The sequence below is a fragment of the Bombus vancouverensis genome, chromosome 12, assembly GCF_051014615.1.
Source record: "Bombus vancouverensis nearcticus chromosome 12, iyBomVanc1_principal, whole genome shotgun sequence".
NCBI classification, from domain to species: domain Eukaryota; kingdom Metazoa; phylum Arthropoda; class Insecta; order Hymenoptera; family Apidae; genus Bombus; species Bombus vancouverensis.
Genome location: NC_134922.1, coordinates 4,741,482 through 4,758,752, shown reverse-complemented (window position 1 = coordinate 4,758,752; position 17,271 = coordinate 4,741,482). Strand labels below are relative to the sequence as shown.

Sequence of the window (17,271 nt, the reverse complement as noted above, 5' to 3'; positions counted from 1 at the left end):
GTGTTTTCAACTTCTCGTCTATAGTTTTTCTCAGGTGCATTGCTTATGGAGTAACAAAAAAGGAGTTACTGCGAAGATAAAAATAGTAAGACGGATGATTGCGTTTCTGTGCGAGCCACGCCATTTGTCTCACCCTTCGCTGCGCATCTTACAACAGAACTGTCGCACTTGCGACAGTGAAATACCGATTTCAGACAATTTTCCTATGAACCATAATAAAGCGCAGTCGACGAAAAACAGACGAACTAAATTTTTTTCATTTTCTGTGAAAATCGGTGGCATTCTATCAAAAAAGAGAAAAGAGTACGTTTGTACCGATTGTCCATTGAATACTTCGACTACCTATATCAAGAAATTTTATGATACTAGTAAATGATACGAAGAATAAAATATGAGAAAAGATAAAAGAGACAGAAAGATAAAGATACAAAAAGGAAAGAAATTAGGATAGAATGATTTAAAAGAATCTAAATTTGAACGTGTTCCGAAATTATTTTTCTATATCGAGGTATTTGGGAGAAATTTTGTTTTCTTGGGGCGGAGTATTTTTTAAATAAATTTTCCACGCGAAATAGAGTTTACTCAGGTCGTTTACTTGTCTTACAGGGATCTCGATAAATTTCCAACCTTTCCTCTCTCGTAGAAATTCCCTATGTGGGGACACACATGATTATAAATGGTAGGGACGGCTACCCTCGGGGGTTGACCTCAACGCCTGTCGGGTCACCTGCAGAATCTTTCGACGACCAAAAATATCACTTGAATACAAAAGCCTTTCCGAAAATATGGATCCATAAAAATGTTGTGATCGTAAAATACCGTGCCCTATAATTTTCCACTCCTTAATAAATACAAGTAACTCGCGTAAAATGAACTGTGAACACACGCTGGGATCTTAATTCACAGTTATAAAACATGGAAAAATTCTGTGCTGTAGATTAACGGGACAAGTTGTTAGTTTTCTTTCGCCGAATTTAAAAGTCAAGGATATTGTGATGTTTTTTTTAATTTAAGAGAAAAATTAGTCCTACCTTAGTTTCTTTGATCTCAAAATCATAATACCGATACCGATCCGGCGATATTGGAAAGCGTCCTTAAAATATCTCCTTGCAACTCAGCTGTACCGAACGATCGACCGCGAAGTAAAAGTCTGGCAACGTGCCGTATTCCCCGACATTTTTCATTAAAAGGAAGAAGAAAAAACAAGGGCAAGGAAAACGCAAAGTACTTGGCCGAGTAGAAGTAAAATGGCGGAAAAACGGAGCTTTCTTGTCAATTAAATCGTCGAGATAGTAGTTATACCGATACTAAATACGAAATTTTATCGCTATATTAACTTTCCATTGACCTGAATAATCAAAGTTACTTGTTTTGCATGGAACAAATTTATACGACAACTTTTTTAGCGGCAAGATTTTACTACCTGCTTCGTGTTAATTTCAAATGAATTCTAAATCCTTCGAAAGATGAAACTTTAATCAAATAAATGGAACGTAATCATTAAAATTATATACTGGTATGTACTTATTCCTTTTTCATTTATTTATTTCTTCTTTTTTTGCATCATATATTTATTCATCGTTTCCCGTAAAAACATTTTGTTAACATGGGAGATGTCCAAGGAAAATAGAGGAAATGAAAAGATCACTGTGTGAATCGCTTTTAGTCTTTGTGACAGTTGAGGGAAAAGTAGCAAAGGGATGGCAGTCAATGGCCGCACGTGGTGGATGAGCGCTTTCAGCTTCTTTTAGCAAAAATCAATTTCGCTGACGCTACTTATAATCCGATTAATTAAAACCTAGCCGTGAAGGATAGGACGCACGGTTCTGAAACCTAAAATACGAAATATTATACGGCGTATTATGAAATAAAAAGAGCGAATTACTCTCACTAGCCTCGGGGTCGAGCGGCGTTTTAATGGATATAAAATCCATCTACCGTTAGAACTTTCTCGCATCACGTAAAGTTTTAAAGTATAGAACGGAAAATTGCGTTTTAATTGCGTGTTCCTAGCCGAAGGTTTAAATGGGTGCATATTTCACGAGAAATCGATACACAAGTCTTGTGGTGCACTCGTGCTGAAAAAACAAATCGAATCGTTTCTTGAACCCCGTGTAATATACTTCTAAAGCTAACAAATATCTCGTGTAAGAAACACATTAACATCATTGGATTAAAAGACGTGATTTGATAAAAGACAAGCACATGCATGACATTAAAGAACATTATTGACAGCTCTGTGAAAATCCCTTGTTTACCGCAAATTTCAACGCAAAATTTTCAATAATCCGGTAAATATATCATTTCACATTTTAATTATTATACGTGCGGTATTCGAGAATTCCTGATTAAAGTTATAATCATGTTGAAGGGAAAAAAGTTAGATTTCTTGAATCATTCTACCGCTAAAGCCAAAATTCATCTTAACTTCGTCTAAATTATTTCGTTCCCTTAGTTTCATTCATGCGTTATTTAATCCAAGCTCAGTCTTGCTCACAACTATCTCTCTACGGAAATTTACGGAATGCGACGGGCCTCTCTCTTCCTCTCTGTCCGTCTGTCTGTCTGTCTCTCTGCCTCTTTGTCTCTCTCTCTCTCTTTCACTTTCCCTCCTCTAGGAGAGTGGTTCAAAGAAATTTAATTTCAATGCTAAAGTCAAACTGTCGCGCTTTGACGAAAGAACATTCGTTTGAGTTTATCTTCGATTCTTGTTATCTACATTTTCGCTTTGATTATCTTCCTTGTTCGTCCTTTAGCGTCGTCGCTTCCATCGAAACTTTTACCTTTCATTCTTATTCATGAGCTAATAGGGTATATTACGGGACGTAGATTTAAAGTTTTGACGAAATTTAAATCCTTATACGGAAGCCAACATTGGAAACACTGTTTTAGCTGCAGATTTCCTGCAAATTTTCCATCTAAAAGTTATCGTCAGTTAAACTTTATCAATCGCGAAAATTACCGACGTTTACGTTGCAGAGTTAAGTAACCACAAGTACATGGCAGATTGGTTAAAAAGTAAAAAACAGGAAAAACTAGATTTTGCAGAACGATCGACCTTAAAACGTTTTCCTGGCTGACGATGGCCTTGTTTCCGTAACCGTAATGAGTAATGGGAAAACCAATTGCAATTAGATTCGAATGACGTGATTGCAATGATACCGCTTGCACGATTACTTGTTCTTTAGCCGCATGGTTTGCGAGTAAGCAAACCCTGCTTGCGCTTGGCGCAGTTCCGCCTCATCGTTGCTTCATTATCCGTACTTAACGAAGCTTTTCTGCAAAGCACTACGATCGATTCGAACCAGTTCCTGTGGAAAAATAAACCATCAAGCGGCTGGGAGGAAATATTCCCTATTCACGTTGCCATAGATACGGAATAAATGAAATTATTTTGCAATTATTTCTTGTACCGCTGGAATTTATAACAGCTACATGGTAAATTATTGTATATTGGATATTATTATACTTCCATTGTCCTCTGCCACGGAATTTAAGTCCTCTGACACAAAAGAAAATCGCGAAATTCTGTCAATTTCGTCGCTGATAAGCTACGCAACGGTAGATGTAAAATTTGGAATTAAGAAAAGAGTAAATAGATATAATCTTCACATAAATCAGAGTGCGATTGTAGATTTTTTCACACGTCGTAATGTGTCCGTTCATCGTGCGAATAAAAATCTCCAAACCCCGAAGGAAAGTTGATTTTTCTTTCTTAGTAATTTCGAACTCGCGAGTGATCCTCTCGAAAGAACAGCTCGAGAAAGATCACTTTAAAGTACGTGACGAGAGCAAAGAAGATGCATTTGCATCTCAAACGGCTGAGATTAAGAAGTTGAATCATTCCCGCGTTGCATTACAGTACAGAAGCTTCTTACGGTATGACCAAATGTTCTTCGGCAAAGTAGGTTGCGCGAAACTCGTCCAGGATACTCAGTTTAGAAAGAACTTTCCAGAAACACCTGACAAATTTTAACAGCAACTTCTTCAGACACATTTATTATACGTTATCGATACAACTTGGTAATTGGGTTTTAACGACGTTACTTAAAAGCTTACTGCCTCCTCCGTTTATTAATCGGAATTTTAATCGAAGAATATTTTCTGAATTAAACCGAGAACAATTCTTACATTTCTAATATCTCACTAAATGGACGCATATTTTATGTACCACGATATTCTCTCGTTTCCTACATTCTGTTGTTTCAGAGAAACATGCCACGTTTCTCCTTTTTTCACAGAAACACGTAGCGAAAATAAAACAAAGCAACGTGATCTTCGAGAAACACGTTCGTCTTCGTAAATCCTTCAATATTGTAAACTTGTTCTACGTTCTCTCTGCGATGCTCTCGCATTTTTGTTCCAACTCTGTTCTAATAATTACAAATAAAAAAGGAAATGAAGATTCACGAAGATATAAGAATTTCTAATTCGACGTTGCGCATCGTCTAACCGATTACTTGTAAATAATTTCCATTATTTTTTGTCGCAGAATTACATTTACAATTTTCCATAGCTGCTCAGATAGAGATAGCTCGAAAAATTCCAATCTATATTATTGCGGCAAATTAATTGCACTTTTTGCGCCAGTAACTAAGCTACAAAATCGCGTTAATATTTTAATCACCTGTTGAGCTGCCATTTCCTAGCCATCTCGCTCGGCACAATAACAGTTTTATTAATGGTTCACGTTTTTCATTATGTTACTCTAATGATACATTTACCCCTATTCATATCTGAAGATTTATAACGTGCAAATATCTACGATTCTTTCTCTTTTTCTTAACTTTTACGAATTCAATTGTCTAAAAATGTTCATTGTTAAAACGAATTAAATAATCATGCAAGTTAACTCTTTTGTTCGGTGAACTTTCAGTTCATAAAATTGCCTAGCGCAATATCCATCGTCGTCCTGTATAATTCAATCGGGTCAGAGAAGGCAGTTCAATTCTAAATCTAACCCGAAATGAAATCTACGTTTCTGAATCCGGTGCAATTAACAGTGCGGTTAACCAATAATCGAATCACAGAGCGTGAAGAGAATCGGCGAAAGAAGATTCAAGTGGTAAGAGGATGAACCTCTTGATATTTCCTTGCGAGAACTTCACAATCAAGTTTTGCAACCGACTCTGAGCAACAACCCTCCTAAGTTGGAAGAGCCACTCAACTATCGAGCACCCACTTGAAAAGTAGAAACTGGAAGTCACATGTTACGATGCGAAACTGCGCAACCAGACCAGAACTTCTACTGCTCCGCCCCCGCACCGCGATATCCCGATAAAACCGCAACGTGCATTCGCACCCCGTGAGCAGACACCCGCGTAACTGCACATCGCCCCGAGCCACACCTGCGAACGCTACTTTGGAAGTTTTCCCGGGACCAAATAATTCTAAAACGAAATTACAGGGAGGCGCGAGTTTCCATCTAAATGGCTGAATTTTGTCGCCTCTGTGCGCTATATTCGTGGAAGGCATGGAACTCACGTTCAAACAACCGAGAAGTAAAGCAGGTGCGGCGCCATCATTTTCAATTAAATGTATTGACCGACGACGAGTGACAGCAGCTTTTTCGAACGTGGGAAACGTCGGGAATAAACCAGTGATTTTTAATTCTCGTCCGTGCGTCTTGTATGAATTTGACGATTGTTGCATAAATATAAAGACGTTGCGTTTTTTCAAGTTTTTATCAAACTGTTCCAAATTTCTCTCCTCGATACGAACACTCCGGTATCGTTTCTTAAAATGTTTGTTGCTTAAATTTTCTAACAACCGCAAGTCGAGCCAAGTACGTTGACTTGTATGAACACTTGAGTAGATAACTGGCTTAAAGTTAAACAACTCGATTAATTTAACCAATTAAATTGGTTTAAGCCAATCTACTCTAGTCACTCTTATGAGCTATCACTCGATAATATCAGAGGATTAAATATCGTCCATCAAAGGAAAGGATCAAGACTTCAGGGATTCGAATCGAATGATCGTAACTATCTCGGATGTTGGGTTTTCAATGTACATTAATCCGAGGATCTTTTCTTTTGTTTCGATCGTTTTCTGCCGCTGTCGAATCGAAAGATCCGGGCTCGTCTGAACTTCGATAATCCTCACGGGATAAGGCATCAGGTTAAAAAGAGGGTGGCGATGGGAGGGTTACGCCCGATGAAAAGTCGCGACCCAAAGGGTCTTCGATGAGGCTCGCCGTGGCGAGTTCACGGATTACGCTAATAGGAACTCCATGAAATTTATACGAGTAGCAGCTTAAAAGTTCAATTTCTGTTCGTGGCCCCGGCAAAAGACCGAAACGTCGATTCAATTACGATTAAAGGATTAACAAGATGCGTAAGGGTGGCGGGTTACTTTTTTCACGTCTCTTTTTCATTCTCGTTCAGCCTCTTTTTCTTGCTTGGGAACTGGGATATGCTCGTCGAGGATCCTCGAGCATTGCCGAGTCGACTAACTCAAGAGGGCATGATAATCCAACGAGGCTTCGACACTTGACTATCTTGCGGCTTCCATCACCGGTTCTTGCATGTTTCGCTGTGGATTTTCGTCCATGCTTCTGCTTAATCATCTATAATCTATGTCTTTTGTATCGCCGCCTGTGAAATATCATACGGTAGATTCGAGTCCTTTCACGGATGATAGGAATCATTATTTCCACCAATTAAAGTCAGATAAAATCAATATATTCAATTGACCAAATATATGCAGTAGACCAAACTGTAAATGTCAATAGATTTATAATTTATTCAATACTAATGATCCATAAATGTAGAATGCAACAGATTTCATTGTACGATAGTGAAAAGAATATTCGCGTTATCTTCGTTACTGACTACCAGAAGATTCAAGAATTTCCTGCAAACTCTTCGAAGCATTGGAAACATGTCAAACAATCTTTTATACTGCTTATTTCGTGCGCGGAATATCAAAGAAAACTCAGCATACTCGGATGATGGATTAAAGATGTAGAAACGTTTCTGTTCTAACAGTGCTGCCTACGTCTCTCGTATTTTCTCTGCGTTCGATATGATCCAATAAAGCAGAAAAGTTTGACTTAAATTTCAGAGTTCGTACGTAGTTGTCGCTAGCTCAGAAGATTTATGAATTTCGGTAATACGCCCTAAATTCTAGAAATGTTTCGTTCAACAGCTTCACACGTAGCTCATAAATCTTAGCTACAGACCGACCCTTTCTGTTGCAGAGTTTGGGAAAGGACTACTGGTGGGCACCTTGACGAACTTCGAACTGCAAACTGCAAACTCCTAAGTTTGCACGACGGCCAAAGGGTACGATCCTCCACGGAACAGTCTTCCAGTCTTCCTTAAATCTATCTAGGATACAGCGATCAAAGTGTTTGTAACAAATGAAGAATACTCCTTGACGCCGTGTAACGCAATACTTCAAATTCAGCCCATAACTATTCATCACTACGCGTACACAGCGTTGAAACTATCACGTCGAGCTCTCTTCGAGCACCGAATGAAAAATTACGCGTCAACATCCATTGCCTTCCCTTCAACGATGAAGTGTTTATTCCAAAGCCTTGGGAAAACAGTATGAAAATGTTGCAAATATCTCTCTCTCTCTCTCGATAAATTATACCATTCATCATAAATTGTAGGCGAAAATGTTTATTCGATAAAAATTTATCGAACAAAAAGTGGTTTGTCATCGTCTGATGGACGACTTTTTAACCAGTACGCTTTGGAAATGTTTTATCAAGAATTTGCTACTGTTTAGGCTATCTTTTGCAATTACTGTAACTTCGCAAACGTGCGTGACTTTTTTGAATAAAGGAGAGAGAACAAGAGACGATAGAAGAAAACTTTCGATTGTAGATACCCGCGATAAGACTCGGGTGGAAATAAGTTATTGCCGTTACTTCCACTGCATTATCGATGAAAAGTGTTAACGGACGAATCCAGTGCCAACCGATTTCCAATATCGGCTTCGTCACGAACTTTCGCACATAACTTCGAGAATAACGATGTATAAAGGGGAACCTTGAAATAAAGGAGAGAACAATAATTTGTCTTTCCATCAAAACCGGATTTTCACAAGTTTCTTGGTCTGCAGCCAGATTTTCTTGAGGAATATTTTTAAATAAAGGCAATCCTTCGAGTGACAAAAGGAAAATTCTTAACATGACGAAAACATTATGAGATTGTTAAATCGTCAAAGAACAGGACTGTGATTTTATTATTTGTAAATATCTAATAATAGAATTTATAACCGAAGTACAGTCCTTCAGATACTCACGAAGCGACTTAAAGTGCTTCAACTCAGAAGATTTTTACTCCAAAGATATATACTATTAAAAAAGCGCAATGAAGTGTAATAATAAAATGACCAGAAGCGCCATTAAGTTCTGACATATCGATTATGATTATTAACCAAGAGTTTTAAATTTAACATTTAAAAAACACACACACAGACTCACAGAAAAATATTAGAACAAGGAGGCAAAATCTAGTGAGAAAAATCTTAGAAATAAATACATTATCAAGTTCTATCGTCATCGTCGTGATTAAACCGATCCAAAGGAATCCTTGAGACAAAAAAGAAGGGAAAAGAAGAGATTAAAATATCAACACGAAAAGTACCAAAAAGCTTTTGATTGCTGGTGCTGGGATGCCCCCATGACAAAAGGGAGGCACGTGGTGATGTCTTGTTGTTGTTGGTGTTGCGACAACCTCGGCAGTGCCGGTTCTTCAAGTGCTGGTGCTGGGGGTGTTGTTACTGGTGCATCTGGTGGCAGTGTTGTAGTTGGTACTAACGCCAATAACGCCGGTGGTAGTGGTCTCGGTATTGCTTCCGGTCTTTCTGCGATGCTGTCGTTAGTAGTCGTCACCATCGCTATCAGTACAGGAGAGTGGCTTTTGACGGAAGAGAAACTACCGAAAACTTCATCGAATGCTTCTGTGGAGCCTGACAGCAAAGTTACGTACAGTGGTCTGTGGAGAGTCTGCGTTGCTATAAGTAAGTAGCTTTAACAAAGTTTCTATACCTCACGATACAATTGTAAACACTCAGCTTCGATCAAGCTTATGGTTATATATCCATTGGGAATTTATTTGTAACTTTGTTTTATCCTTCTGGCCAATTATTATTTTCCATTTTTATCTCCTTTGTAATGAAACATTTGCTTTTCAACGAGGAAACGTTCCGTGCTTATTTATTAACGTTTATTTTTATATACGAAGGCTAATAAATCATTGAATAATTCAATTACTCGCTGCATCCCATTCGCGTGCTAAACAATGAACAAATATAAACTTGGGAATAAGTCGAGAAATATATTTCAGCATTAGCAAAATCCGTAATACTTGAGGGGGTAATATTATGCTAATCTTCATCATTGCTTCCATAAACAAGATACGACATTCCTTATAATTGCCGGAATCAGCTTAATTCGTAATCTGCTTATGAAGTTGAGAAAAACAGCAGAATTACGAAGATTGACTTGGAAATAAATCGATGGCAAAACTGTCGCGATGTGATTTTACTTCTTTAAAAAAAATAATGCCAAAAATCTCAAAATCATACGCTTAGAATATATGCTTGACGATATCTTGTTACAATATAGAATCATAGTGAATTTGAAAAATATATTATGAAGAGTAGAATAATATGGGACGATATCCAGGATGCGAAAGGGGACGAATGATAGTGGAAATTTTTGAAAATTCGCGATAGCATCGATAGTAACAGAGGCGCTAAAGAAAATGTTGACTCAACACTTGCCATTGCACTCACCAGCCGGACATACCAGCTCGGAATAGATCAAACGTACGTGTGAATGAAAGCTTCAGCTATCTGTTCAAAAAAAAAAAAAAAAAGAGAGAGAAAGAAAAAAGAAAAACGAGTAAAATACTGAAAATTATTATTACGCAATTTCTTTCCATAGTATTCCACAGTATACTTTCCATTCCGTTTGTCTTTTTATTCTTAAAGCCTTTTTAAGTCAACCTCAATTCCGTGCGAAAGCATTACCAGACACTTTGGAGAATTCGCGAGCGAATTGTAACGACCGATCCGCTTATACTATTCGCATCGTGTTTGAAAAGTGATATCGAAATAGATACGATAGTGGGAAACGATAACGGAAATTGAAAAAAACTCCCGATGAAAGGAAGCACCGTGAAACCGGAAAATTGTTTGGGACCTTCTTTGAAAGTACACCGAAGTACTCCAACGAACAAAATTGTATTTAAGAGAATCTAATTCAGCGTCGTTCGAGCCTTTCCCTAAGCTCTGAACCGTATCAAAGGATAAAGGGGAAAATAAAATAGTTACGTATATGCCGTAGTTGCTTATTAGGTAAAGCGAAAAAATTTCCAAGGAACAGCGTTATACGTTTCGCAGAAAATACCACTGAAACTATGAAAAGATACCTTATATTATAATTTCGTTGAGAAAATGGTTCGCAAAAATTAATTATATAGTAACTTAAGAGAACTTAATTATTATTATCTACGACAAAATTGGGGAATTTCAAAGAAACTTAATTTTCTTCGTTGAAATAAAAATAAAATAAAATGACCACTGTATTGCACATTGGACTATGTTGGTTAGTATTCAATTCTAAGTTCTCAGGAGAAACTAATTTCCCTCGAACAATGCGAATTAGCTAGCTTCTTCGGAAGAAAATTGAATCACTCCTGTAACACGAAGACCTACAGTTTCTTTTAACCCGTATTTCTACAAACCTTGTTAACCTCTGTGAAAGGATTTTCTACTTAAGAAGTGATAATATCTTCTTTTCAAGATATGCTATGCTATGCTATGATTAAAGAATCTACAAACGAGAGAATGGAATACATTATCTAATCTCATTTTAATCGATTATCTGGAATATTTTAAAAATTGATACATTTAAATATGTTAATTTAAATACAAAGACGTGAAGCATCGAAGTAATTAACAGAATGTATAGCTGTTTAATCTTCAAACGTCCGTAGTTGCTTGACGTGAGAACTAACTTCTAGATTCTGTCCCTCTTGGGTATCACGTATTCCTAACTTTTCTACCTGTCGACAAACACTCTCAGTGTCCTGTGGGCTTTCTCGACGTTTCTCTGCGTGACTGTTCACCATGCACGCTTACAATAATAAAATACAACTTCAATATTATTGGCGACAACAGATATCGATAATACATCGAATTAAACCGTATAAAAGTTAAGATTAAAATAAATAATGATAAAACGAATAAATATGAAATCGAAATTGTATTGAAATATCGCGCATCATTTGGATGACCTTATCGTGTTTTAATCACATTATATCGTAAACTAAATTAAAAGTTTCAAAATATAGCCGAGCGAATGTGCAAAGATAATGAAATGAAAACGAATTTTCGATATCATCTGCTAGAGATAGGTATCTAATTCAAATGAATACGAGTTTCCGTTTTGTCATCACACCATCAGTTTATTTTTCATTTTTCGTTCATATTCAGTTTATTTTTCAATCGACACTATTTCCAGATGCCGCAGTACTAAACGTTTCTGTCCGAGTATTTTCTTTTTTAATGGAATTATTTTACCATAAATCCATCTTTTTCTATAGTACAATTAAACTAAAATCATTTCTAATTTTAAAAGACAAATAAAGCTATTAATTTTAGTTTAAAATATTTTCGAAACTATTTTAATTAACTCTCATCCATACTCGTAAGGGAACGTGGACGTTCTACGAATAAATTTCACGACTAACTTGTGCACTTAAAAAGTAGATTTTTCATTTCGACGATTCGAGATATCGCCCTCAATTTCACAGTTTCAACTGTTTTGCATAGCCGTTTGTGAACTTTTCTTGAATACTTAACCAACAGGACTTACGAGATCCCTCGAGTAACGTTATAGCTAGAGTTTAGTGCATACTATTCTTAAGGCTGGATAGTACCATCTGTTTCTCCTGGCATTTGTCTGTCGCGGTCCTCTCTCTGCTTTACAAGTATTCATGAAATTTTTATCTTAATTATCTATTTGATATTCATGGTATCATCGCGAAGTGATATTAAAGTTAAAAATATTTTCATAAAGTCAACAAATACACGAAAAAGATTAATACAAATAATTAGAACGTTCATTTCGCCAACAGTAAACAAATCCCAGGATTTTATGTATTTTTCTAGCACTTTTAATTTCACGGCTACACAACACGTAGTATTATATCTTATGCATGAAAATTATAAATCGTTTCATCCTCTGTTAACTTTCATAGGTACGACACTGCTGGCAAGCTACATGCAGGTCCAGCCTTAGCTGCATTGCTAGACACGTAGGTCTACGTGCTTCAACCTTTGAATATTAATGTCTAAACGGAGCCGAGATACCGCTGAAATATTCCTCCACTATAACTTGCAGTGTTCTGTCAATGTACCAACTTTATCCATTATTGTCCTACCATTAATTGATTATGACGTGGTTCAATCTGTGTTATTACCATCCTATTATTATCATAATGTGGCAAGGGAAAAACGATTTCTATGCATAATGTCTTGATAATCTCGTTAACCATAGTTGAATATGAGACGAACACAATAGGTTGAAAGTATTCAGAGATACCTTTGGCGGCTGATTGCAAGCTTCTCAAGATCTTTCTGTTCTCAAAAGGAAAAGATTTCCCTCGACCAAGGAAAACAACAGAATGGCATTTAACTCATAATACTTGAAAAGCATTTTGCCTTTACCATTCCACTTTGCTATCTCACAACAGAATTTAGATATACATGTACATACATTACGTATACTCTACACGCGACACAGTGAAATGCCATTCCTTATGTTCCTTGATAAGAACAATTTATTTTAATTTTACTGCTCCATGGCTATACATTTCCGTATCGTGATCTGAAATTGTATCCTGTTGCTCTATACGATTGCCATAACTTTAAATAATCAACTTAACAATTACATACATCCAATTAAAGTAAACGGATGAATCAATATGTACCCAAAATAAAGCTACGGTCTTTTCTCAGATTCTATCACGCGAATATCCTTCAACATCTTTAATACAAGTATAATATAAACGTTCAAATAATTTCGCGAGTCTTATTCTACCTATTAACAAATTTCATAAATACATCCCGAGCAATTACCACTCCACTCTTCGTATATTAATAACCGAGACACAAACAGAGAATTCCTCATTAATTTCTTCTTCCATTTATCCAACGTAAAAACTCATCAAGCTATATCAATACAGGGTAATAATCTCCACGAAACAAAGGTGAATCATCGTTGATTTCCAGTATAAACGCTTCTTATCCTGTTCTTTATCCATTCACCAGGCACCGCTGAGATTTCAGTGAGTACAGGGGTGAGGGCAGAAAGCATTTAACTGGTAATATTCGCGAAGCGTTCTGTGATTCCGGTCCAGGCTCTCTCGATAGGAATGACGGCATGGAATGGGAGAGGATCTGAAGGAGACGAGTACAGTGGGTCGGAAATGACTCGTTACCGAGGGCACCGGAAACCGCTCTCCTTTTGCTGCCGCCATCGCTCGGCCTCCAAGCAGTTCCACGCCTACCAGGAGCGATGCCCCCTGGCTATGCCAGCAGATAAAGAAAAAAGAGCGAAAAAAGCAAGAACGAGAAGGAAAAGAAATAGAAGAGCCGATGGTGGAGAGCTTCGTCCTCATCCAACTACCGGATAACTTCTTATCTCGGTCGAAGAAACTCGAATTTTGTAGATTGAGGCAAAGACGAAGAGATCGAGAAAGAAAATTGCGTATAAAACATAGCCTATTTAGCCAGAAACGATGGTCGCTTGTTTCTCTTTTTCGATTTAGGCTACTGATTCGCAGACGTTCTCCTCTCTTATGCTAGTCTGTATTCTTCCAAGGATTATTCGTTTTATGATAATTACATTTTGTGATATATCGTTCGTAACAATTTCGTTTTGCAAAGAATGAAGGTTATTCGAAGGTTTTAACTGGTTACGCAAGTATCCACGGTGAGAAATTAATGTGGCTTTAATGCTTTCATGCGAAGCTTAATGCCACTATGGAACCGTGCTTTTCTTCGGAAGCCCGTAGGAAGGATTTATGATGCATCTCACCCCGTTAATTCTGTTAATCTTAGAATCTTCGTTGCGCTTCAGTACACAATTTTGCAACTTGTTGCGAAAGTCAGCCAAACCTTTTTGTTCCCCAGTACTTAACGGAGTTGCCAGTGCGTTTATCATTATTTCCTGTGAAAACTATCAAACTTACGACTCTTGATATTAAAATTCTTTTTATATATTTAACATCGAATCGTTCGAGTGTCTAGCAATTTTTAATATCAACGTACCAGTAATAAAAGCAACTCGTATGTATTCCATGATATCATATATGTATTTCACGGATACGATGATCCACTTCTTTAATTCTCCGATCCTCTGATATTTTTGTGTATAAAAAAGATAACACGCGAGACGTGAAAGAGAATTTTTTCACAGAGGCAACGAGACATAAACGTATCAGTATCGTGTGACATTAAATTCACCGAAGACAAATCTGATATTGTTATCCAATAGGAGGAGCACGCATATACGCGGTCGCTACGTTAAAACTCGGTTTCTGTGACAAATGCTTCTGGGTATTTAATAGAGTAATCGTGCCAGGGTAGTGTCTTCGTAACATGTCCAGGTAGCCAGACCCGTTTGTTCCAATTAGCCACGCTGATGTTAAATAATGTCACGCCGCGCCGGGGAAACCGGTCGCACAATGTGCCGGCTACTCCCACAGCAGTTGTACGCTGGATGATCCCTATTTCGTTGTAAACTTCATCTTCAGTCCGTAGTCTCGCGTGGCTCACTACGAATCCCGTTTCTTCTTTAAATGGCCATCAGAAAATCGAAACGTTATTAGACTAGAACACGAAAATACGTATCTGCCACGTATTCCTATTTCTCGGAAATTTCAACGGCTTGAGAAATGAAAGTCCTTTTTAATTAAAGTGCTTATGACATGCTTTTCAATTAGACCCGTAGATTGAAAAAGTTTCTTTCCATCTGGGACTTTTGCACATCAATTCGTTCTCCGCTTGACCGAGATTTGATAATTTTCGTGCTACATAATACGGAAAACACAAGATAAAGTCACTGTTCAGATTGAAGTTGCCTAAGTTCAAGCGACCCGGAGTTGTTGGAATAATTTCTATAATTTTCTAAAATAATGTTTCTAATTTCTCTGGACGCAAAAATGTTGAAAGCAACGTGAAACATTCTATTAATTATGCTCTTATTTTGAATTCTCTGCAGACGAGTGTGATGTACAGTATGTAATATCGTAACGAGTTACATTTATGAGAATGGCACACAGAAAATTTAAACTAAACGAATTATATTTTCATCGTGAGTAAATTTAATTAAAGAAACAAGAACTTTAAATGAAGCCGTGATAAACAAAATTCAGATCTTGTATAATCTCTCTCTCTCTCTCTCTCTCTCTCTCTCTCTTCCCTCCCCCTTTGAGTTTAACTTGTAAACTTACAGATCATAATAGTGTGCTACCATAATTATTTGACAAACTTGGAAACATACCTCCATTTTTAATTAAGAAAGAATACTGTTCCTATGTGCAGTATTCTCTATACTAATAATTAATATGTCCAAAATTTAATTACAATATGCGAATTTCTAGAATAGATGGCCGCATTAGCCTGCCAGCGGAAATTAGACAATATGGAGTCCAGCAGAAGTTGCCGAGTTGAAAAAATGAAATTCTCCGACCAACAACTTTAATTCTTCATTAGCGAAACTTCTTATTATATTCGAAATATATTCCCAAAATGACCTTCCTAATCATAAAATACCACGTATCTGCATATACTTCACAAACTGTCTAACCGAAACTTTCGCGAATTTTCCAGTGTCAGAGGCAAGCAGAGGTTTGAACACGTAAAACCTTTTCCAGATTCTGACGCTTTAAAATCACTCTTGCGCCCTACGACAAACATATTTCAACAACTTTCACAAATATACAGATGGATGTAAGAGCCCGCTTGGAACAAGTTCTACTTGCCACCAAAAACCAAAGTACATAATAATACTATTACGACCAAGTTACAGCCATCTCGATCATTGAAATGATTTCATAAGAATCCGATAGAAATTACGCAATCCCCTGCCATTTGAGGGTACAATACGCCTCACTGAAAATAGGTGAAACGGCAATCCCGTGAACGAGGCTCTATCATTCCTCGCGGAGGCGCTGCTCTCGAAGAAAAACGAAATTGCCAAAATGAGAAGTTGGCAAAGGGACGCGTGTTTCCAATTCTCCCATGTTACGCTTAAACGACGACCGCAGTGCATAGTCGAACCGCGGAGTACGCGAACGCGAGCAAGTTATTATTTCTGTTATACGTATACCTCTGTCAGTGGGCACGCCGGCAGCGAACATGGAATATCGATTCTCAACTGTCGAAGGTAGGCAATACGGCTGACTTCCGGCACAAGCCGGAAATGACTGTTCCACGCCTGCCAACCCAATTCCCCGTTCTCCGTTTTCTCGTACCCATAGCAGCCGCAGCGAGCTGCGTAACTATAAAAGCCCGACGCTTTGCGTTCCCTTGCGAATGATTTCGAGAAACGCTTTGATAGTTAGATGCACCACCTCGGCATTTGTTCCAAAATACCGAATGGCAAGCATGTTTAACGATCGACGCTTGATACGCGCGTGCCTGTAATCGGCAGGAACGCGAATCCCACTTTTTAATGCCCCGTAACGCGTAATAGTTTCGGTTTAATGACAATTACCAAAAGTAAATACGCTGGAAACACGGTCGCGCTTCGCCGCCTGTTTCAGCTTAGTTTCGGCATCGAGTAACGGAATGTTCGATGATTTGCATAACGTAATTATTTAGTGCGCGGCTCACCGTTTAATTTGGGTACGATGTTACAAACAAGTGATTTATGCTGTTTATCTTTGCGGTAATTATCCAACTTCTTTGCTTTGGTCATTTATTTATATACATTTTTCGTTTTGTTTTGGAAAATGTTATTAGGAATATCAAAAAATATTCTTTACGCAAACCTTTTATCGTTATCGAACGTTATCGTTTGGAACTGTACATAGCGATTTGTCGATTGTATTAATTTTAAAACATATGGGGAACGTTGTCGGTACGAAACGAATCAATAGATTGGTTCGTAAAGATTTTCAAATTGAAATGAATTACGATCATCGTACTTGTTTGCGTAAAGTAGAGCTGTTTAGATGGAAGTAATGATCGATTCATGGGTTGAATGTTCGTAAAACGTGTTTATTGAAAAAACGC

At 37.5% G+C, this 17,271-nt stretch overlaps 1 protein-coding gene across 2 annotated transcripts in view; it reads left to right on the top strand.

The window, feature by feature from the left end:
* The window catches only part of Stg-1 (stargazin related protein STG-1), a 39,292-nt gene that overhangs the window by 10,617 nt on the left and 11,404 nt on the right, over nucleotides 1–17,271 (top strand). For both annotated transcript variants that reach the window (XR_013059784.1, XM_033341900.2), the window contains exon 2: nucleotides 7,202–8,979. Coding sequence is in view for 1 of the 2 variants with exons in the window: in XM_033341900.2 (XP_033197791.1) it covers nucleotides 8,640–8,979 (340 nt within the window). In the remaining variant the exon portion in view is untranslated. The remainder of the gene's footprint in view (nucleotides 1–7,201; nucleotides 8,980–17,271) is intronic.